The sequence below is a fragment of the Aythya ferina genome (assembly GCF_964211825.1).
Source record: "Aythya ferina genome assembly, chromosome: 1".
NCBI lineage: Eukaryota > Metazoa > Chordata > Aves > Anseriformes > Anatidae > Aythya > Aythya ferina.
In genome coordinates this window covers 57,335,061-57,358,898 of record NC_140296.1, presented here as the reverse complement: position 1 = coordinate 57,358,898, position 23,838 = coordinate 57,335,061, and the positions used below count along the sequence as shown (strand labels likewise).

General features: G+C 36.1%; 1 protein-coding gene across 7 annotated transcripts in view; it reads left to right on the top strand.

The window, feature by feature from the left end:
- The window catches only part of FGF14 (fibroblast growth factor 14), a 410,976-nt gene that overhangs the window by 264,858 nt on the left and 122,280 nt on the right, over nt 1-23,838 (top strand). Inside the window, exon 1 of one of the 7 annotated variants that reach the window (XM_084506782.1) lies at nt 8,040-8,379. The exons of 5 other annotated variants lie outside the window; for them this stretch is intronic. In XM_084506782.1, the coding sequence (XP_084362908.1) occupies nt 8,187-8,379 (193 nt within the window). In that variant the 5' untranslated portion in view covers nt 8,040-8,186. Of the gene's footprint in view, nt 1-8,039; nt 8,380-23,838 lie in introns of those variants that run through there. One more of the 7 variants, XM_084506779.1, reaches the window with a different exon arrangement.

Here is a 23,838-nt window from a genome sequence, read left to right as displayed (position 1 = left end):
AATAATTAAAATATATATATTTATATCTGTCATTAATTTACTCCAGGAGAAATAGCAGACAATACACTAAACTTTCTGTTTAGAAACAAGAAAGCAGCTGTGGCTTTTATAGAAAACATTACTTGTGTCTGAACCCCAAAGGAAGGGATGTTCTTATCCCTTGGAACATAACTATTCCAAGAAAAGTGAGACACCCTTATTTAAAATACGTATTAGGGAAGAGTTTCAAAAAAACCTGTCAGTAAGCTTGATATATGTATACACATATATTGCTTGGATGGCATTTAGAGTTTCCTAATAATTTAAAGCAGAAGATATAATCTCAGTGTATAATTAGGGGTTTAAATATTGCATAAAGAGCAGACAGGTTATGCACTTTTAAATGTCACTCAGACAAGGCATCTGAATAAAAATATCCCCATACTAACCATCCCAAATTCTTATAAAAATCTTTTCATATACAAGTGTCAAATATTCTTTGTAAGATTTCACATATTCATATATTTTGTAATTGTATATATTGTGTGTTTTCTGTATACACTGATGTTATTTATTTCATGAGCAAAAAGACTAAGAGACTTGACTCCTCTATGAAGATATCAGCTGGAATATAATCATCTAATTAACTGGTAAATATCATTATATAATAAATTTCAAATTATATGAAGGGAGCAATTGCATATGTGTATGCTGGTAAATATTTCCCATGTTACAGTTATAAAGGGAGCTAAGATATTTTCTTCTTTGCAGTTGGAAAATTGCATATTGATAGCTACTTTTCTGTATATATATATATTTATATTTATTTTTCCAAGAACTCGTGTAAAAAATCAATGTGTGTCAAGAATTACATTTGTAGTGATTCCATTCTTTCATTCAGGATACTGTGAATAAGTTCATTGCAATCTTTTTTTTTTTTTTCTTTTCTTTTCTTTTACTGTTTTAAGAGTAGAAAGCCCCCTTAGAAGTATTAAGTCAAACAGGTATAATAGCTTACATATTGGCATGTTCTGTCAACTGTATTGACTTCAGAGGAAGTTCACTGCAGGCTTGAGACTGTATTTCGCAGGAATGGTGTTTCTTTTGTTTCTGTAGAATAAATTTTAGCAGACTCACATTGCAGTGACTTTCAGTTACTTCTGAAATATCTGTTGCTTATTTCAGAATTAATGCAAAATAGAAGACAGTCCTGTTGTGGCTACATAAGCAAATACAACAGATGTTTATTTAAGCTGTGCATACTACAAATTAATAAAGAAGCTCATCACTGTTTTTAGGTCTCTAATACTTAAACTGCTCTATGCATCTGTGTGCACTAGAGATGTGTGCTAGCTTTTTTTTTTTCTTTAACAAAAGTTGTTATGGCTTGTGTCACTGAAGCCTTTTCTAAAGGACTCTGATAGCAGTTTTTTGTTGTTGTTTTTATTATTTATCTTCAGTGTGAACAAAATAAAAGACAATGCAATTCTGTTATTAGTACTTAAGAATCCCTCTTCAAGGGGACTATTTAGTATGGAGAGTTAAAATCATACATATAGATATCATGGAAGAAAATGCAGTGTATTTCATTTTTAATTACTTTTATAGATTTGTCCCTGAAAGTGGTCTTGTTTTGTGTGTGTGTGTGTGTGTGTTTGGGTTGTTGTTGTTGCTTCTTCATTATTTTTGTTAACTGTTGCTTAAAAGAGATATTTTTTTGGGGGGGATAGGTTTTGGACCCAGGTGAGTTATCCTGGACAGCTTCATATGATCTTCTTGCTGTTCAGATTTTCCTGAAACAGGAATCCAGGTGGTATCTTTTGTTCACCTTATCTCAGAAGAAGCAATATCAGAAGTAGAGGATAAATAAGCCGAAAACTGGGGATATTCGTGAAAGATATCTGAGAAGTATTAAAAATTAGGAGCTATAATCATGTGTCTTGGTAATAGTGTGAGAATCTCTATTCACTTTTATTTTCACTGTAGAAGAATGGAGAGTTAGCCAACAGAAATGAAAATGAAAATTCAAGCAATTAAAACAGGTATATTCCTTGAGTTGTCACTATTCGTAAGACTCATTACTACAATATAATCAACGCTATTGAGAGGAAGGAAAGCAAAGTCAAAAAAAAAAAAAAAAACAAACAAAAGCAAAGCTAAGCAACTTCAAAATATGTAATTTCTAAAAAACAACCCAATAATACTGTTCAGTGTTGCCCTATTTGTCATCTACCAGACAATTTTATTCAGTTCCCTAAATGAAACTGAATCCTTACCATCATATATGTACTTCTTCCTTTGAGTTGCAGACGTATCCCAGGTCATGTTTGGAAGAAATCAGTTGATGTAGAAGATTTACTGCATTAGCTAAGGAATTGGCAGTGAGCTGATATAATGGCTCTGACTTTCTTATATGTTATGCATATTAATATTTAGTTTTCGATAGTTCTCTGCATAACCAGTAACCTAATATAGGACTTTCTTACATGGCAGTTTTTTTTTTTTTAATATACATTAATTACTAATTAGCAGATTGTCTAATTATTTGGATACATAAAGTTAAGTCTAAAGTCTGTGGAGAAGATGGATAAAACATGTGCAGTCCTCTAAACTACATATTGGAAACTTCCTTTTATCTTATTTAAAAGGAAAAACTTTTTTTCAATATGAGTATTTTTTTCAACATGTATATATATATATTAGATAGGACTTCATATGCAATCAGTACGGTTTAGCAGGTATAGGTTTGGATCCTTAAGTGCATCTTGAGATGAAAGCTGACTGCCTTTAATACAGAACAGTGTAAAAGCAGAGCTATCCAAATTCTGAAGTATATTAGCATGTTTAATAAACTTCATTCTTAATACTTTTCAAAGTCTAATCAACCAGCATCAAGTGTTTGGGGCATTAAGGATTTTAAATTGAAGCACTTCACAGTGGATTGTCTTTGGATAGCTTGACAATAATGCATGAACACATAAAACTGAACTAATTTAAACTGTTTAAACCTCATTGCATAACAACATTCATCTTATTATAAGCATAGAAAGCACTTCAGCTTTCTAGAAAAAACAAACAAACACAAACATTTATTATCTATCATTTCATATGTTCATACTGGTATGTTCTCAACAAATATGACCTTTTATGTCAATGAATATTTTTCTATGTTGTTAATATTTAAAAACTAAACACACAGCTGTCTATAGAGTAAACCCTCGGATATATTTCTTCTTATTCAAGTCATTCAGTTATATCTCTTGTTCTAGCTTTGCCATCCAAGAAAAATAAATAAAGAATTAGAAGTTGCTGTTTCTTTCCAACACCCACTCTCCCCTCTGTATAAACACATTGCATACCTCAGGCAGATACAAGTTTGTAGTTACATGAATAATCCTTTCCGTAGAACTGTATCAATTTTCCTTGCCATTTCATTATGCAGAATTTGATAAGTATGATAAGTATTTGATTTGATATGTAAATTGAATTTAGACACTTGAATTACATTCCACCAAAATTATCAGCAACCTTTAATAATTTTGATCAGTACTGACAAATGTTCAGAATCAGAAGCCTAGCACTGTGGTAATCAGTCTGCTGTCTCACTGAACATACTGGAATGTTGATTCAATTCATCCTTCAGAATTTATAAACAAGTATTTTTCACTGCTGAGACACCTTTTCTTGGAATAACATTAAAATTTCTCAATTGCCCAGATGTGCTCTTACGCATACCTTGCTACTGTTATGACTAGACAGGTACTTTTATTCCCAGAGAAGCCTACCCAGTTTGAAAGAAAGCATAAGGGGTAAGGAATTAATCTTCTTTGCAGGTATAACACAGGCTGTCTTAAAAAAATATAGTAATAATTGCTTTTTCAGGGATACAAAATGATCTTCAACTCTTCAGAGTCCAAAAGAACTTCTAGATTCACAATGCTCAACTAATTGCTTCTAGAATATAAAATAAGATGGATTTAGAGCATCATGTTCTAAGTTATTTAACCAGATAAGCAGGCTGCGTTTGTCTACTCTTGTTCAGAAAATGTAATAAAAATGTGTTCTCATGAAACTAAATCATCTTTAGCAGCAATCAAATAATCTGGCATTTGCATTTCTAGAAAATCTATGCTTGTTAGGACTTTGGGGTATTTTTCTTAGCGTGAAATTTTACTGATAGTAGTAGTAGTAGTAGTAGTAATAGTAGTGGAATGGTTTCAGGGTATCTGGGAGGAGGATACATGGTCTGAGTTTGTGTAGGTGAAAACATACCTATGGTAATACCTTTTTGTTTATATTGAAATGAATTATGAAAGGAAGAACAGTCTTCATACCCGTACTGGCCAGAAATGAGTCTGTAGCTTGTAACCCTATCCAAAAAAATTGAGAACATACACAAAGTAGAGAAAGAGAGAGAGAGAGGAACACAGCTTTTAAACCATAATGATGACAGTTTGACAGTTTTGCAGCCTATAGATCTATGTTAGGATAGGATTTAAAGTATAGAATCTTATTTTTTTTAAAACGGAAGCTCCTATAAAAACATACTATGTACCACTAGTACATGAATATACACAAATATTAATGGTGTATATTCTCACTTATTAAACTTTGATGCCTGAAAATGACACATTATAATTTACATTTAAAAATAGATAAAATGGGAAAAGTTTTGTCCCCAGAAATATTGCCAAAATAAAATTAAGAAAAAAATATGGTTTCATATCCTAATATGTGGTAAAACAAGTATTTCACATACACCTTATATGGTGAATGCTTTTCTCAAAAATTCATTAAAATAAGTAATTAAAAAAAAAAAAAAAAAAAAAAAAAAACAACTTTTATTTATTTATGTTTATTTTAGTAGACTCCTGAATTCTATGGTAAATTAATAGTTAGAAATGAACAGATCGAAAAATGAAGAGTATTGAAAATTCCCTCTTTTGCTTTAAATCATTTGTTTGCACATTGAGAATTTTGTTAATCAGAAATAAAACTCTATTTTAATGTAGCAAATGTTATAACTGAGATATTTCCATTTGTCCTAAATGCATAATCTTATGCATTTACTAGTCATTAAGACAGCAGATATGTTCTTACTTCTTCAATCCATCTGTTAGGAAAAGCTTCACTTTGACTAGAATTGCACACATTTTATCACAGGTTAAGACAGCAGATGGCTCTCTTGAGTTTTCTTTGCAAAACCTCAAACCGTAAACAACTGCTCTGCATTTTTGAGATGCAAGTGGAAAGCTATTGTTTTTGATCTCTGCATTAATAAACACATCTTCTCTTGTCTGTAGGCATACTGCCCATCTTCATCTTCGTTCTTTGGCCATGACCCTGAGCATCATAACACTGATAAATGTTAGGGTATTTTAGCAGAAGTCCAGTATTTGAAGGAAACTATGGAAATAGAATGAGAGGAACATAGAGGGGATAGTATCATGGATAGTACAGGGCAAAAGAACGTGGAACTTACTTTACAGATGGAGTCTCACACATAAAAATTAGGGCTGTTTGTATACCATTCCTAAATTCCTCTGAAAATTCAAGATAACAGTGGGATGGGCTTTATTTCACTCCCTCACATTCCTTCCTTTGTTTGGAGCCAGGAGCCAGGTCTGTGGGCTGTGTCCTGTAACCTCCTCCCTTGTAGGCAGGGGACGACGTCCTAGGGCCGCCCGCCGTCGGGCTTTCTGCGGCTGTCCATGGTGCTGAAGGCAGGGGCCGAGCCGGGCCGTTAGGAGCCCCCGGGAGCACCTACACCTGGAGAAAGACCTACAGGAGGCAACGCTGTGTCTTGCCCGCTTTCTGGGAAATATGGAGAGAGAAAGGAAAAAAAAAAAAAAAGCCTAATGCAAAACTAGAACAGTCAAATGTAAATATATAAAAAAAATAGTCCTCATTTTAATTACATTAGTTAAGGTAATTGTAGCAGTTGTAAGGAAATTGCTGTTCTGTAAAAACTACCAGACGGAAAATCCAGTGTGAGTGTTTTAGCTGAATCTCTTTAGAGACACTTTTAAATAGAATTAAAATGTATTATCCAGATCCGATTGTGCGTGTTCTGCTCCTAGTTGGTCTAGAATTAATACAAAATCCCTGTATAAAGGAGCTCCTTTCATAAACTTTTGCCCTTTGTATAAAAATAGTCCTTCATAGATTAAAAGATGTAGGGAAAAATGGTCAATATAGGAGATGCTGAAGCCTCCACTGAAACAAGAACCTGCTTGTTTACAATACACCTATAGGTTCTATATCGAAAAACAGTGAAATATTCTAGATGTGAATTATTCTGGATGCATATTTACACTTCAGTCTTTTTAGTTGTTTTTGATTGATTTATTGTTTTTGAAAAAGGCATCTAATTAGAAAGTAGAGCACTCTGACGAGAGTATAAAGGCTATATGTTTGTTTCGTTGTATCTGCCTGTGCAAGCTTTTCCCTGTAGGATAACTCTACATTATTTCTGTATTTAGTTACAACTTCAGGAAGTTTCACTATTAGACTAGCAGAAAGTAAACCTGAAAAACATTGAACCCTTATTTGAAATGGAAGATGACACAATATGAAAAAAAAAAAAAAGAAAAAAAAAAAAAGAAAAAAGACGAGTAGTGATATTTTACATAGTAGTTACTACCTGTGTTGTTTGTGAACTCATTGGGGCAGAGACTTGGTATCTAATAAGCTTGACTAGTGACTGCTCAAGGGCTTCAAGATGTAGATTATGAAAAATGCTAAGAAAGAATTTTACATTAAGATGGTGATCTATAAATCTACCTGCTGTGTCTGTTTGTGGGTGCCCTAGGGAAATCCTTCAGCATTTCTGAAACCACCAAAAACGGATTAGGTTCCGAGTTAAAAGTCTGCTCTTGATATAGTCTTGGTATAGACCACGAGCGCATGCTAGTTTTGGTGGAGGGTCCCGTCTGCTGCGTAGGAGTGTTTCTTTCTCACTGCTCTGAATCCTTCCCATGTGGCAGAACCTCCTTGCCCGTGGGACCGCCACCGTGCGAGGCGCACCCGTGTGCCCTGCCCGGCTCCGGGCGGGCTGGCCTGGAGAGGGAATGCTCCCAGAGCATCTCTGGCTTGAGCACAGAGGAGATACCTGTGTAAAGCAGCGTCTGGTGGGGGATTGTTTTGGCTGGTCGGCTCTGTCGGCGGGTCATCGCCGCTCCCCCCCCGTCCCCAGGTTTCGTGCTCCGTTTGGCGAGCAGAAGGGGTTGCTCAGTCGGCATCCCCGCCGGAGACCCCACCCCACCCTCCGCCGTGCCCTGTCTGAGGGCAGCAGAGCCGGGCGGCGCCCAGGGAGGCTCGGGAGGGCGAGGGAAGGTGTTGGGGGATGCAGGGCGGCAGGGAGCCGCTGCGAAGGTGTCGGAAGGAGTGCGAGGGAACTGGCGTGAAGGTGTGCGTGTTTGCGAGGGTGTCTGGGGAAGCACCCCGGAGAGCTAAGGGGGAGCAGCGGCTGCCGGTGGGGGATCCGTTGGGAACTCGCCGTCGCCCACAAGAAAAAGGCGTCAACGACACCCCCCGCCCCTCGGCCTTTTTTTCTTTATTCTCCTGCCTTTCTCCCGTCCCTCCTCCACCCCCTTTACCCTCGCCGCCCCTCGGCTCGGGAGGACAAAAAAGCTCCAGCGGTGCGTGTGTGTGCGGTGTGTGTGTGCGTGTGCGTGTGTAGGGAGGCTGGAGCGGGGTGGGACTGAAGAGCTGTGATTACAGCTCTCCCAGGAGAAGGAGATTGCTCTCTCCAGATGCTGATTTCCGAAGCACTTGGCAATCATCAGGCGGGAGCCTGCAAGAGGCGGCGGCGATAGCCGCCGGAGCCGCTCCGATGGCAGCGGCGGGCGAGCGGGCGGTGGCAGCGCGGGGCTGAGAGGGGGCAACCGGGGCGGGGGGCGAAGAAGCCCCCGGCCCGAGCGGGGCTCCTCGGAGCGCTGCTCTGCCCCGAGCCCGCCTCGCTCCGCGCCCCTCCGCCCGCAGCCGCCGGGGCAGGGCGGCGGGGCGCCCATGCGGTGACCCCCAGCGGCAGCGCAGCTCTCGGGGGGTCGCGGGGCGGGCGTGCTACCCCCCTGCAGCAGCCCCTCGTCCCGGAGGGAAGGAGGGAGGCTCTCGCTCGCCCGCTGCCCCCGGGGATGGGTCCCCGTCGGGGCTGAGCGCCCCGCCGCCTGCGCCCCTGCCCGTCGCGGGCGAGCCGGCGAGCAGCCATGGCAGCGGCCATAGCCAGCGGCTTGATCCGCCAGAAGCGTCAGGCGAGGGAGCAGCACTGGGACCGGCCCTCAGCCAGCAGGAGGCGGAACAGCCCCAGCAAGAACCGCGGGCTCTGCAACGGCAACCTGGTGGACATTTTCTCCAAGGTCCGCATCTTCGGGCTCAAGAAACGGAGGTTGCGGCGCCAAGGTGCGTCCATGGGGCCGGGAGCAGCCGGGGGGCGGGCGGGAGAGGGTGACCTGTGGCCACAAACTTCCCGGGCGAGGAGAGCCCCTCCCCGGCTCCGGCTGTCCCCTCCCGGGGTTTCCTTTCAGCCGTGGGTTTGGGCTCCGGCCGCGGGAGCCGGGGCTCCGGGGGTCTCTTTGGGCGAGGTGGAGGCGTGTGGCGAGTCGTCTTACCCCACCCGCACCACTGCATCTCCCTTTCTCCATTTTTTTTTTTTTTTGGTGTGGTTGTAAGGACGAATAGTAAACGGCGCGTAAAGCCTTTCAAGTGTCCGGTGTCTGGGAAGGCAATTCGAGGGAGCCGTCGCTAATGAGTCCCTTTGTTAAGCTGCTTGAGTGGTTTTGCCATGCAGCCTGTAGCGGTGCCCCCTCCAGCTGCCCTGAGCAGCAGGAAATGGTAACTTCCGAATTACGAAAGTAATAAATATGTCACGGTTGGCAGCCTTGGGAGCTCATGTTTGCATCCCCCTCTGTGTGTCTGCCTTCCCACTGCTCTTCCGAGTAGTGCCCCTGAGTAGTGATGAGGAAGTTTGGCAGACAGTCCTGGGTAGATCGCAAGTAGTCAACAAGCCCAACATGTCTAAAACCGGTACTACAGGGACTGCCTTTCATCACTACTTCGTGTCTGGACACTAGGCATAAAAGGAGTTAAGCGATAACGCGACTTCCCTAGTTGTTCTTATTTTGTGATACTCAATATTCAACAGTGTTCAGAACTTATGATGACCTATTTTGTACTCATTCTCAGGAAACAAGTAGTTTTAAAACAAAATAATTGTATCATGAAGAGTGACAATCTTAAGTATAACTCAAAACGTGGATAATACTAATCAATGATGAAATGCAAGATATACGTTAGAGAATGCCACCATATGTTGTAGTTCAATATGTATCGATATGTAGTCGATACTACATCTCCTTTTTAAGCTGATGTGGAAGGTAATTTTAAGAAGCACCATTAATGATCTGCCCTAATCAATTTCTCTCTCTCTTTTTTTTTTTTTTTCCCCCATGCATTTGAAATATCATACATTGTCAAAGTAAATCCAATTTTATTTTTACATGGCTCTATTACAATAAGAATTATTTCTTATAACTTCTAATGTAAGCTAAATCTTGCCATTTTTAGATAATGATACTGGGAAGATGAGTTATCGCTCACCCTGCATGTCAGTGGTAAATTCGATGCAGGCTTATTTTTAGGCAGTCTGCATGTGAGAGAAGACTAGACTTCATAAGAAGACTAGAGTACGTGGTTTATAATGGTGGATTAATGTATGTAATGTTTGTGCATGAGAACAAGTTTAGGAGGGTTTCCTAACTTAACAATTGTTTTGAACCACCTGTTCACTCTTAGTTGGGGGACAACTCTGCGTTTGACTATATTACAGTTTGAAGAGGCGATGACTGCCTCTCGGCACTGAAATGCAAACATTTTCTTAGGAAGGATGAAGCTTAAAAGGAACTTCCAAAATCATCTTTCTTCATTCTTTCCTTTTTCATAAGGCACTTTGTGTCATGCTTGAGTAAGGGCATTTGATTAGTATATATCTTACCTGTAACCCATACCACTCATACAGATGATATCTAAAAGAATGATTGGAATAAGGGCTGTTCACTTGTAAAGTCTGTAGCATCAAACCTTATTTCCTCTAAGAATCATTCAAATGAAGATATGATGAAGTTCATTTATTCATGTTAAGGTCTTGGAATTACTGTTCATCCAATAATTCCTTCTGAAAAAAATACTATTATACCTTTTACTGTGTATGAACTTTACTTTTCATGATTCATAGAGTGATATTTGGAGTACCTGTGGATTCAAAGTTGTATGCTATTAGGAGGAAAGCTGATGAAACAAGTTGATTGCTTTAAATGTACAATTCATATAGAAATTAATATTTATGTGAGTCACTTTTTAGTTTATCTAACCAGAGTTAGTTTACCTAACCAGAGTTAAATGATTGCTGAATTCTTCGCTGAAATTTACTGTCAAACCCATCAAATAAGTCTTTGCCAAGCAAAACAGGATGCATGTCAAAATATCTGTTGTCAGAAAGGCACTATGGAATTCTGACAAATAAATCTTATGTAGATGATATACAGAGTGTCATGAGAACATTGTGAAAAATGAGATAACCGAGATGTGACAAACAAAATGTAGCTTCTTCATTCAGTTCAATGGAAGTGTAGAAGTATATATAAAATATCTTTCACATATATCAGTAAAAGCTAGACACATGGAATTAAAAGTGTTTTGCTTTGTAAAGTTCTTCCATATGAAAAATAAATGTCTACCCATCTTTAAAATAGACGGCAAAACCTAAATATGCTGCTTTTTTAATTCAAAATATACATTTTCTCTTGTATATGCATATGTACGTGATAGACAAATACTTATACACAATGTATGCACACTTACCAAGATGTTAGCAAACTTTTGAAAGTATTCTTTATTTCTAAACTCTTCTTTAAAAATGTCTGATAATACTCTTGCTGAGTGGGATTTATTTGTGCACAAATCAAGTTATTATAAATATATAACACAATAATATATGCATATCTAATTGAATGTGATTTTTTTTTTCTGTTGTGACTAATTTTCTGTGCATAGTTCTTCTTTTAGAAATATGTTTTGGAAGACTAACACTTATGAAGGGTAGCATAAAAGAAAGATCCAGGAGATCAATCAGGGTAGTATTTTTATTTGCTTATATACTTATATACTCCAGTGATACATGCAGTGGTAATTTTAAACAGCTTTTCTAAAATTTGGCTAATGAATTAGACTGGTAATCAAAGTGATTTCGGTGAAAAACTTGTCTGGTAAGCTACTGAATAGATGAAACCACTTTCATTCACCAGACAGCTTGGGTTCATATTGTTTCATATTATGATATTTCAAATTTGTCTCATCTTCATTTTATTCTACTTGTCATCTGCAGAAGAAATCACTGTCATTAATTTTCAGGTAGCCATGAAGCCAAGATCTTGCTTGACACTGATGCCAGACATCAATTAATTATAAATTGTCCTCTTCTTCTGTATTAGATATTGTTCAATTCCAATTGTTTCCCAATTTATGTTAACATAATTGCAAGTGGAATGCTTCACAGACAAGATTTAAGGTTGTTTTGGGAAATAACCTAATATAACCTGGGACTATCCAATAACAGGAAGAAAACAAAAGCCAGTATACCTCATACATCTACAGTGTACAGAGATTAAAAACATATGATTACCACTAAGTGCAAATTCTAACTTCTTAGTGTATATTTTCATCTTCAAATGTAGCTTCTTTGCTAATCTGAACAGTCATCATTTGTTTAATTAAGTCTCTTGAGATTATTTTACTGGAAAATATGCAACATTTAAATGTATTAAAAACCAAGTGTAATGTTTAGTGTTTCTCTGTGTTAATACCACATTTAGAGGTCTAAATTTATACATACAGTGTATAAATTCTGGAATTACTTGGCCTCTGATTTGGTATATTAATATTTATGAGAAAGAGAAACCCAGGGAACATGTTCAGAAAATGCACTGATTAGATTTTATTGCATCTACAAAGGTAATTTAATTCTCCAAAGAAAGCATTTTTGGAAAAATCCTCAGAATATCAACTAATGTTTTGAGGTATATGTGGGAGTGGCCCAGAATTTCAGATGTAGATAATTCCCCATAATGCCTGAAGTAGTTTTCAGTTCTCCTTACCTGTAGACTGATAGAAATGGACATGCCTCGTTTCTGGAAACTTAAGAACCTGCATAGAATTCCAATCCATTAACTCCAATCTTTGGATGATCTGTCTTGTTTGAAGTTTCTTTGGACCACAACCTGTAGCTGCACTTCCCTGTGTAACTGTCTCTAGAGTTAATTAATCTTAACAGCTCAGTAAAGCCCACGGTTTCTGCATTGTCTAAGTATAAAACTTAGAAAATGAAGGTGTTTTTGATGGGTCTTTTGCTAGTGTTGCTAATTCTTATTTTTTTTTTCTTTTAATGAAATTGGCTAACCCACAACCCTTTTGGAACTAATGACCTAGTCTTAACAGTGTATATAAAAGAATCATTTCTTTTAAAATCAATTTTTTTATTTCTTTACTGCTAATCTATTCGAGGGATTGAATGCTCATCACTAATTGAAAATGTATAAATATTCTATTTCTTATGTAAAATATTATAAGCATATTTAAAATTCATTTTTAAAATGTATGGTCTGCTAGACAGAGTGTCAAGTTTTCTTTTCCATACATTCAGTATTTCATGTCGACTCTGTTCTTGCTAACAGAGGCTTTAAAAATAAATATAATAATGGCTGGACTGTAATTCTCTTATACTGAATTGGTCTTAGTGGCTCTAAAAGTGATGAATGAGAGGATTTTGAGAGGAAATTGGGAAAGAGAACTTTTAAATGGTAACATAATTTTAGGGACCATTGATTTTTAAGAATATCTCAAACATTAGTGAAATAATTTTGTGGGCCTTTAACCTACGTATAGTGCTGTACCAAAGTTATTTCAAAATATTTCTTATCTTAATGTCAATCGAATAGAAAAACTTAACTATAAACATAGTCTATCTTAAAATATTATGCTGAAAGTAGAAATCAGATAATTTCAGAGAGCAGTAAGTATTTAAATGTATGTTTTCTAAACATTCTGTTTAGTAGTAGTTGCATGCTAAGATTTCTTTGAAATCATAGTTGTTTTGGCTTGAATTCCTTGCTTGTTTCATCTGTAAAGGACTGTGTATTTTTTATCATTTTTTCTTCCTGATAAACATTGTTCTACACTTATTTGCCTCAGGAATTTTGCTTATCTGGAGTACATGTAAAATTGGAAGAAAACAAATTTCACTTTTCCTATAAACAATCATCGCTTTTCATGCTCTACACTTTGTAATTGCTGACTTAACTTTTCATTTGCAAATTAGCTCTTTATTCTTGAGTGATCTTGCTGGATCTCCAAAGTTCAGGCAGTTTCATTCCACACATAGTGTTCTCTCTTTTTTTCCTTTCTTTTTTTTTTTTTGGGGGGGGGGGGTTGTTTGATTGTTTCATTTTTAGAAGGTGTATCACATATTGAACCTATTAAACTTATTATAGAAATAATTTATCTGGTTAAGTATTATATTAAGAGAGATTTCAGTACACACAGTTTCTGTTTCATGGTAATATACTGATAGAAACATTGTAGGTGAGGTCAGTTTTTGTGCTGTATTTAAAGACTTTTAAAAATATACGTACTATTAATGCCACTGATATGTTAGTGGCAGTAATAAATTTAAATACGGAGCTAACAGTCAAAATGTTTACTGCAGAAAACTTTGCTGTTAAAGTCTTTTGATTTAGAGTTTAAACATAACTGGTAAACTTAAGAATGCACAGAACTGTGACATGAGATAGATGAGATACCTTTTTTTTGAACAAGTGAATAGAGGCCTGTCTTAGTTGGTTATATGTAAGCTCATTTTTACCTTTGTCAAATATTAGAGAGTTAGTAATATACCCCAATTGCAAATATTCTTACTGTGACATCATTTTTTTCTGAGACTCTTTAAAACTGGCACGTTTTTGTTCTTTCGAGTAATTAGTGCTAATTCAGATCTTATGCTCTGCCATACTCTGAGTGGTGTGAAAATACAAGGAATAGAAGATACTATATTTTATGCTAGAAAAGGATGAAAAAATTAGTAAAGCCCTGAATTTCTCTATTGTGACCTAAAATCTGCAACCTATTTTCATTGTGTTGTAGACCATGAAGTTTGTTTATATTTAGTTTTGTATTTCAATTATATAAACCAGAGAGTAACCTTAATGTGACGAAGTTTTGATCTTCCAATATATTTTTTATGGAAATGAGAATTAAGAAACATACCCTTTCCTGGTGTTAGAATATAGCTGCTTTTGGTGCTTGGATTTAGCAATACATAACTGGAAAAAGTTAGAGGTAGATAGAAGTCAAACTCAGAACTCAAATTCTGATTCTGTTCCAAACTATAAATGATTTTAGCATATCCTGAAATATGTGACATTACATAATTTATATTTCTGCAGATAAATAAATATGTAAACAAAAATGTGGATAGTTCTGGCACTTCAAAGAAAAGCTAACATAAAAATGAAATAAATAAGTGATAAAAGGTCAGTATAAAATCTGGATGGATGTACTATGTTGAAAAACATACAGAAACGTTTTTTCCCCAAGGTTTTTGGGATGCAAGGTTGTTTCTGTTGCCATTTCATAAAATGGTGAACATAAGTATTGTCTGTCTTAGTAAGGTTTTCATAGATGAAGCCAGATAAAGTTGACTGAAATGGGAATGTAAAGTGTGTCCTTGCTCTAAGATAAAGGATAATCTCTAGGATGTAACTAAATTAAACGGTTTAATTAAATCCATAGTCTTGCTTCTAATCCCTTGGCCAGGTGTAGACTTTTTGAAAGGCACCAGAGTTAGAGTGCTATGAATTTCCTGTAAATTGAAACAGGTTTAGAACAGAGATGGGTAGTAATCAGCATAACTAAATGATGGAATTCAGCAATTGTTTAAAATATTGTCAAAAGTTTTATTTCATGTAAGAATAATTCCATACTATGAAACACAAGAGCACAGTCTTTCTCTCTGTAGAAATTAAAAAAAAAAAATCCTTCTAAAGTATTTAATTATCATTTACATTTCAAAGCTTTCTACATTATTTTGTAATCTCCAGGATGTAGCTAATGTGTAGCTGCTGCTGCTTTGTTACTTTAAAGCCTGGCTCCACAAAACATATATTTTTGGTTGCTAGACTATTTTAAGAGCTTTATTTTATTATATTTTTTTTATGCAAATGTGAAAAAGAAGGTAATGATCTTTTTAAAACCTCTCTCTCTCTCTTTTTTTTTTTTTTTTTTTTTTTTAATGGTTCGTTGTGCATGTAAATCTGAATGAAATTTCATGTCCCAGTGAAAAAGGACTTTTCAAGCCTCAGGGTGTTTTTGTTACTGATTTTGAAGTCACTTTGCAAACAACAGATACATTAAACTTAGAAGGTTAGCAGATTTCTTCACAGTAAATGGAACTATGAACTTAGAGGTAGGAGTTGCTATGAAGGTCTCCCTTAATGGAATAACACATTTTAGGTATTTCTACATGTGTTCTTGTGAGAATGTGTACTTCTAGAACATTATAGGTATTCATGTTCTTAATTACCAGTACAAAACTGGAGCAATAGATTTTCCACTAAATATGCTAAGCTTTTATTGTAGTGTTTTCCATAGCATGAATGAAAGATATCTTTGAAATATAAGTATTTGCTTCAGACTTCTGTGATCATGAGTAGTATTTTTTGGTTTATTATGTCTATATATATATGTGTATGTAAAAAATATACATCTATAATACCTACACTAAGTTAGTGCTCTTTAAAAAGCACACTGTAGTGAAATAGTGAGTGCTTTACCAACAATAAGTCTATTTCAGTATAATACTTACATTTTCTTTCCAGAATTTCCAACAGTGTTCTTCACATAAGAACAAACAATTTTTGTGTATGAAGTTTATTGGTAATTCATAAAGGATATTCTGTTTTCTAGAGGATATATAAATTAAGTATTTGGGTGGGGGGAGTTATATTTGTTTTAATTGTTTGTGTTTTTTTTTTTTTTTTTTTTTTTTGTATTTAAGAACAGATTTCTAATAAATTGATATGTTCATAATTGTAATGAAATAATGAAAAAAAAATAATGATTTTTTCTCCAGTTACTCCTTCTTGTAACCTAAACTGTGTAGTTCACAGATTATAGTTCATGACTTGTCCAAAATCTTGCAACATTTACTGAGCATTTAATAATTCACACACTTAACTACCTTATGCATTGTCAATGTCTCAGATTAAACAGATGTTTCTCTAATTTTCATCCATGTAGTTTATGCATAACTGAGACTTGAATTCCTCTACCTTAATTAGTGGTTTGTATCTCTTCATATGAAATTCTGATGAGTTGAAACATTTACCACTGTAATCTGTATTCCAGTTACTATGAAATAAATGAACTCTTAAACTTCATTGCTCTATTTCCTTCTTTCACTTGTCTTGATATGTAATCAGAACAAATACACATGAAATGTGTATATTTTTTCTCAAGAGCATTTTAAACTGTGGTATTTAAGCCAACAAAAATTAAATTGCATCATCTATAGGATCTCATTCTGTGATACGAGAAAAAGGTTTGCATGGCAAAATGGCTTTCCTTGATTTTAGCAAGGCTCCCCCTTTGTCCACTGCAAGCCTTGTTCTAGAGCTCTGGGCAGTCTTGTATCTGGAGATGTACTTATGTCATCCATCTATTATCCGTGCTTGCCCTTAGACATGTGCATGCATGATTACAGGTTGAAGACATATAGGGTTGTCTTTCCCTTCTCTTGTTTGGAGATGCACAAAAACTAATAATGTATTTCTCCTGCTATTAATTCCTTTTCATGATCTTTTCAGTTATCTTGGATGGTGACTGTGTCAAGGAACAGGATTAACTATAAAATAACATAGGATATGTTAGTGATTTTTGTAGGATACGTTAGTGATTTTTGTATAGAATACTGTCCCTGGGATAGAAAAATAGAGGGAGAAGTATCCCTGCTGATGCTGGTAGTCTGAAGAAATGAAAGCCTTTGTCACTTCTAATACGTATATTTTAATTTAGCTTGTGTATATTTTGAAAATAATAATTTGAAAATATATAAATTCCTCCTAAGGAACCAGTTGGAAAATTATTAATAGTGATATACAGGTAGTTTTCGCTACCAAGCAAGTTATTCTTTTATCTGCATATTTTTGATATGCATACTCTTTATTTGAGTATCCAGTTTTTATGTTCATCTCAAACTCCAAACCAAGTCTGGTACACAGATTTATAACTGTGTAATTTATGATTTATAATTTCATATATATATATATTATTTAATATTAAAAATGGAGAACATAGTCTTGTTTTCATCACTAGTATAATTTTGGCTCACTTAAATTAACAGTCTGGATTCTGAGAACCCTTTTTTTCTTGCCTTTTTTTTTTTTTTTTTTTTTCCCTTTGAGAATGGATTTGTGCAGAGGTTACTTTACAGCTGAACTCTTATAGGCATTAGGTTGGTAAATCCCACTTTGTTATTGCTTCCAGTTATATTTTGTTTTTCTGACAAAGAAAAATGAACCATCATTCTATTTCTTATGTCCATAGACTTGTGGTAGGGCAAGTGAGAGACCTGTTTCCACAGAACCTCACTAGTGGTTGCAATATTTAAGAAAAAGGGAGATACAAATATTTGAATTCCAGCTCTAAAAGACAGATGCTCCCTAATTTGCAATTTGTGTACAAGTAGGAAAATTAACATTTTAGTCCTTTGTTGATGTAAATTTATTTAGCGAATTCTGTTGTCTAAAGCAACTGTGAGGTTGTGATGTTACTACTCTAAAACAGATTTTTGATGTAGTGCACATGATTATGGAAATCTTTAAAATTGAAATGTAGTGCTCTATAAAAAGTATTCTTCTATGTAAGATGTATCAGGTTTTCCATACAGTTAAACTGCTAACATCTAAACCTGAATAATCTGGTTGTAGTTAAACTAAGGTTTAATAGCTGTATCAGTGTTGTGATGACAGAGTCGCAGAATCAAGCCAATAGCCATCTCAGCGCTGCTTATCATATTCAGTACAGTTCAGTCAGCCAGTCATCACTCTGACATTACCAAGGTTTCATGTTGGCAGACTTAATGATTGAAATGAACCTGTGGCATAACACGCTTCTGTTGGATTATTAGGGCAGATTACTAGCTTGTTGGATATCACCGGGCAGATCCTATTCTATGTTGTGAATAAACACTCAGAAGTTTGGGATCTGACTTACTAAAACTCTCCATTTCCTTGCAGAATTCCAATAATAACAACTAACAAAAACAGGGTTTGAGCAGCCCCAGTGGCACATGCATGAGGAACATAGTGAATCTGATCTTAAAAAAGAAAATGTTTATGCTTAAAGATTCTTAACTCTGTTTTTTTTAGCTCATTACCAGCTTCACACAGTATCAGTATTTTCTTTTTTCTTTTTTTTTTTTTCAGTTGACATTTGTTTTAAATATACCAAGGGATATATTGGCATAAGAAACATAAGCCTGTTTTCTACTCTTTTCTACTTCTACTGAGGTAGAATAAGGATAGAGTATTTGAGAGTAGTTGAGAGGGGGATGCATTACTAGTAAATTACTGATTTTATTATTCCAAAAGCATACACTGCAGCTTTGGCTAAACTTTAAGAAAATTCAACCCTATTAAGGTGTGGAAAGGGTAAGTTAATGCATCTAATCAAACTGACCAAAGATTGTAGTGTTTGTAGATTAAGCAAAGAGAATGTCATTTCATTTTTTATTTTTTTTTTAATTATTTCTTTACTGATACTACTTTACTCATACTACTATCCATCTAGGACATAACTGGGGTTGTTTGGAGCAGTTGTCTTTGAATTCAGGCTTCTTACTCATGTAAGTAGCGTGATTCTAGTGTTCCTCACTATAGGAGGGAAACCAGAAAAGTTTGGAGCCTGAAGCAGCATAAGGGTTTTGCTTCTTTTTGGGTATTTTTGTTGCCATTAATCATACAAAGGATGACAAATACTACTATAACAAAGACCTGACATAGAGACAGTCTTTTTTTTTTTATTTATTAATGTATTTAGTTAAACCAAATGCATCTAGTTTTTGACAGCGTAACTGTTTATATATGTAATAGTGTTAGTTTTAGCTGATTTCCTGATAGGTTTGTGCTATCACATGCAAACAGTTTGGGTGTATGCTGTTTATTTTCTAAAGCAGTGCAGATGTGACACCAGAGCACTAATGGCACAACTCTTATCATGAGTCCAATAGATTGTGGCATACAGAGTTCTTTTTTAGGGATATGTCATAGCTGTGTAGGAAGTGAAAAAATGTTTCTTCACTTCTGCCATAGTATCAGCAGTGTCTCACACAGTGGCTCTAATATGCTGACAGCTCAGTGAGTCCTGAATGCCTCCGTTTGGTTATGGGGTTGAATTTTTATCCCTACGAAGGCTTCTTTTTTTTTTTTCTTTATTTCTTTCTTTAAGTAATATGAAAATTGCACAGTTTTGGACTCTACTGTCTACTGCCATGGAAACAGAGAAGTGTCTTTAGGGGACAACTATTGAAATAATAGTCTTTTTTGGTCTTGTATCTCTTGCTGAGCTTTGAGAGAACATTTTCATGATGAATTGGCCTTTGGTCATTCTTCTGGATGCAATTGGACTTTCTGCATTTTGAGTGCATGGCTTGTTATGTTTATTCTTCTCTCTTTACTGGATCAGTGTTTTTTAAACAATTGTAAGACAGTTGATTGGTGAGCTTATTTTGAATATTGTCAGTTTGTCTATTTATTTACTGGCATCTAAGCAGCCGTTTCAATAGAAGGTGAGAAGATTAGATTAATTTTCTGTATTGGGGTCATTCAGACTCTATGTGTGGAGCAAGAGAGAAATTTTCCTATTTGCATTCCCACAAAAGAAGGAGAAATATGAATTTATATAGCTCTGAAAGCTCTTTGCCACAAATTTTGCATGCAAACTTCAGCAGAGATGCTTTTAAAAGGAAACAGAATTGTTCTCCAAACATCCCAATATGCAGCTGCTCATTCTTGCCATTTGGATTCATGGGGATTTATTTTTTCATCCAGTGTTGTGAATGTAAGACTGAAGAAAGGCTAGCCATGATGTGCTGGGCTGTTGTTTACTCCTTACAGTAACATCAGACAGTGCTCAGTCTCACTTCTTGCTCCAGTGGGAACAGTGAAACAGATACCATGGTGCTGCTTATGCTTGGGTAGCTATTTGTCTGCAAATTAAATTTGAAAAGCAGTAGGAAGGAGAGAAGTTGGCCTGACTCTCCTAGCAGCAGGACGCAACTATAATGTGTAACACATGTAGATCAGTTATGGTATTAGATGTTAATATTGCTCCATACATTTGTGGCAAGTGTGTACAGTGTGGGGAATGTTGCTTCAACAAGCACCTGGACTCTGGAAGAGAACGATGACTCTTTCTGTGATGAAGTTGAGACCTAAGTGCCCTTGGCTCAGCCGTGACAAGAATTAAACCACGGGAAAGCATGCTATCTTATTCCTATACCTTGAGAGTACTCAAAAAAAAAGGAAAAAAACAGAGAAGTGTTTTGTGGTCTGCTTAATAGTCACCTCCTAAGCGCAGAACATTACAGTGGACTGGAAACTGCACTGTCTGCCTAAAAGCTATGGCTTGGAAATCGTAGTAGTAATACCAACAACTTATTAAACAAAGCTGTTCAGAAAATGCCTTTACTGTCATCTGGGAAAACAAACTAACATTTAGTTTTGTAGCGTTTCACACTGGTAAGTATGCTGTATTTTCTGTTTTGTCAGGACAGCATTTCCAGTCAAAACCTGTTTTGATACACACAACCTCCCTGGGCAGGACTGTATAGCCACATTGGATAGGTACCTGATTACCCAGTGGAAAAGAATAAAATGAGTATATCTATTTTGTTCCATCTAAGAAAACCTGTGGTGGGTATACAGGACTTACTGAAAAAGTACTGTAACATGAAGTAGTCAAGCTTTACCTTTTAATTTACAGGTTCTTTAATGCCTCTTACCTGCCATGTTCCTGCAATTTCATGTATTAAAACAAAACCAAGGGGAGTAATAGTTTGTTTGTGACATACTACTTAATGGCAATTATGTAATTTCGGTCAGTGGAGTGGAGCTGGCAGTCAAGTCAGGTTCTGCTGGAAGTGGAGAGGCATTTAATGATGAGTAGTAAAGAAGGGCCAGAATTCACTGAAACAGCTCTGAACTGCAGTTTTATTCTTGTATCCCCAGTGTATTTCACTGAGTTTATTTTTCTTACAGTTTTCTGCTATTAAAACAGGTAATTGGAATTGGTTTCATTTCTGTAAAGGGAAAATAAATATAGTCGGTTGATTCTGGGACTGTAAAGACAAAACCTGCTTACGGCCACAACCAACTTCTGTAAAGATTTCGGTAAACTAAATCAGATGCTTTGAATCCATTTTACTTGTTTCTATAGATCAAGAAACAAGTAAAGTTACATGTACATATATCTTTCAAAACTGAAATTCTTCATTTTGGCATGTAAAGTGGCAGAACTTACTCCTCATTCCGTCACTAGACCTAGCAAGCAACGCTTTGAGAGTAATTACTGCACATTAGAAGTAACCTTAGCAGAAATATATGCATGAACAGAGTTTTAATAACAACAACAAAAAAAATGCATTTAGCACTTTAGAAAAAGAGCTCATTTATGTGCATTAATTACTGATAATTCTGATGTCCTTCTGGCTTTGTTTACATTTGTAAGTTTTAACACTGTAGCTTTAACATTGGAAACTTCAGTGTTGCTAACACTCAGGAAGGTTATTACCCTGTCTGTTATGACTCCTGCACCTGACTCTTTTCTACACTACTGCTGAAATGTATCAGTGACCAATTAACTGGCAAAAATTTCTAACACAACCTCAGTGTGGTCCACACTGCTGATTTTGTTTAATTTGCTAAGCTATGTAGAGAGAGCTTAGTGATACCTTACAAAAGGTGAGATATATGGCACTGCCTAACATCTTTTAATCATCTGGAATAGGTTGCCTTAATTTTTCATCAATCTTTCCATTTCCAGACTTCTTCCCTGTTTTCTTATTTCCAAACATATCTAACCGATAAAGAAAGCATACAATACTTAATTACTGATGATCCTTAGTAGATGCATGCTGTCTGTGTTAGAATGTGATATGCCTAGTGAGGGGAACTGGCAGAGTGTGGATAGATGGTGGTACAAGTTAATGATGTGAAATACATTGGAAAAATGGGTCTAGGGTGGCAGCCTTTCTGTCTGGTCCTGGGCTTGGAAGTCATGCAAGCTACACAAGATGTTGTAAATGACAGTAAAAGCTGTATGCTGCATTAAGTATTTTCTGTAATTCATATATTGTAGAAGGAAGGTTATATTCTTTGTACTTTGGGGAGTCGGAGGGGAAAAATAACATTTTGGGGAATGCTTGTATTATTTTTGAGAAGCCAGGATGACCTAATTCTATGAACCAACAGATTTAGAGGAATGATTATAAGAAACACATCTTTTCCAGTAACCTTGCAGATACAAGGTCACTCATTTCACAGTTTCAAAAGAATAAAAATATTTTCTGAAGCAATAAAAGACAGAGATAATTTTGTTTTTCTAAAGGATAAAACCAACTGAGCAAATACTTGTCTTTCTACACATTACAGTTGAATTAAAAGTATGTCTTCCTTTAAGTTCACTTTCATTTTGAATATACCGAAATATATCTATGAATTCATTAAGCCACTGTGGCCTATTGCAAGTAAATTTGAAGGTTATCAAAGTTTTTTGAAACTAAGTTTTGTTTTCTGTTTTGTTTTGTTTGTTTGTTTGCTTTGGTTTTCCTGAAAAAAAAAAAAATCAAGATAGCTGTAAAGATTTTTTCAAAATACTTTGCAGTAGTCAAATAATAGGTTACTGATATTTTTCACCAATGCCTGGACATTATCAGAGAGTGTATGGTGGTATGGAGGGATGGTTGCTGTAGGACACTACTTTTTCTGGGATATTTGGATTCCATTGACATTCCACTATGCTTTCGAACCCATCAGTTGAGTTTCTTTGACTTTTGGAAGGAGATTCATCTGATCGAATGCAAATGCTGACTGTGTAGACATCAAGACTTGATGAACTTGACAAACTTGACCAAGACTTGAAAGTTCATATTTTGGCTGTCATGCAGTTAATGAAAGAGACTTTTATTTTTAGGATGACATCCTGAAGCAGATGGCTCCACTAGCTGTGGAGGAAGAGAGGCTGTGAGAGCTTGGGAGATGCATACTCTAGAAGTCATAATGCATTCTGTTCCAGAATCCTACTTTGGAGTAGGTTGCTTCTGGTTCCTGAGAAACTGCATGGCAGGCCTGAGGAGAGCTGAGACCTCTGAAAGAACTACAGGTTCCAAAATCAAGCTGTCTACATCTTCAAAACATTCTCCTGTTCCTGGACTGACAGCAGGCTCCCTGGCGGAGTGTGAGCCTGAACTGTTGGGGAGCTTTTCTTTGCATTGCAGTGGCAGCTCAGCTTCCTAGTCCCCAGGTCTGTGAAGCCGAGGAGAAAAAATAAATAAATAAATAAATAAATAATAATAATAATAATAATAATAATAATAATAAAAGATTCTTATCTAAAAGAGAAGCTTGATTTCTAAAGAAAAATTATTCTTTTATGATGGAATAAGTAAATTGTCTTAATTTTAGCTCATATCACTAACATCTAGCTTTTACATATCTGGAGTTCAGATACTTCTGTGGAAGAAACTTGAAGCATTTA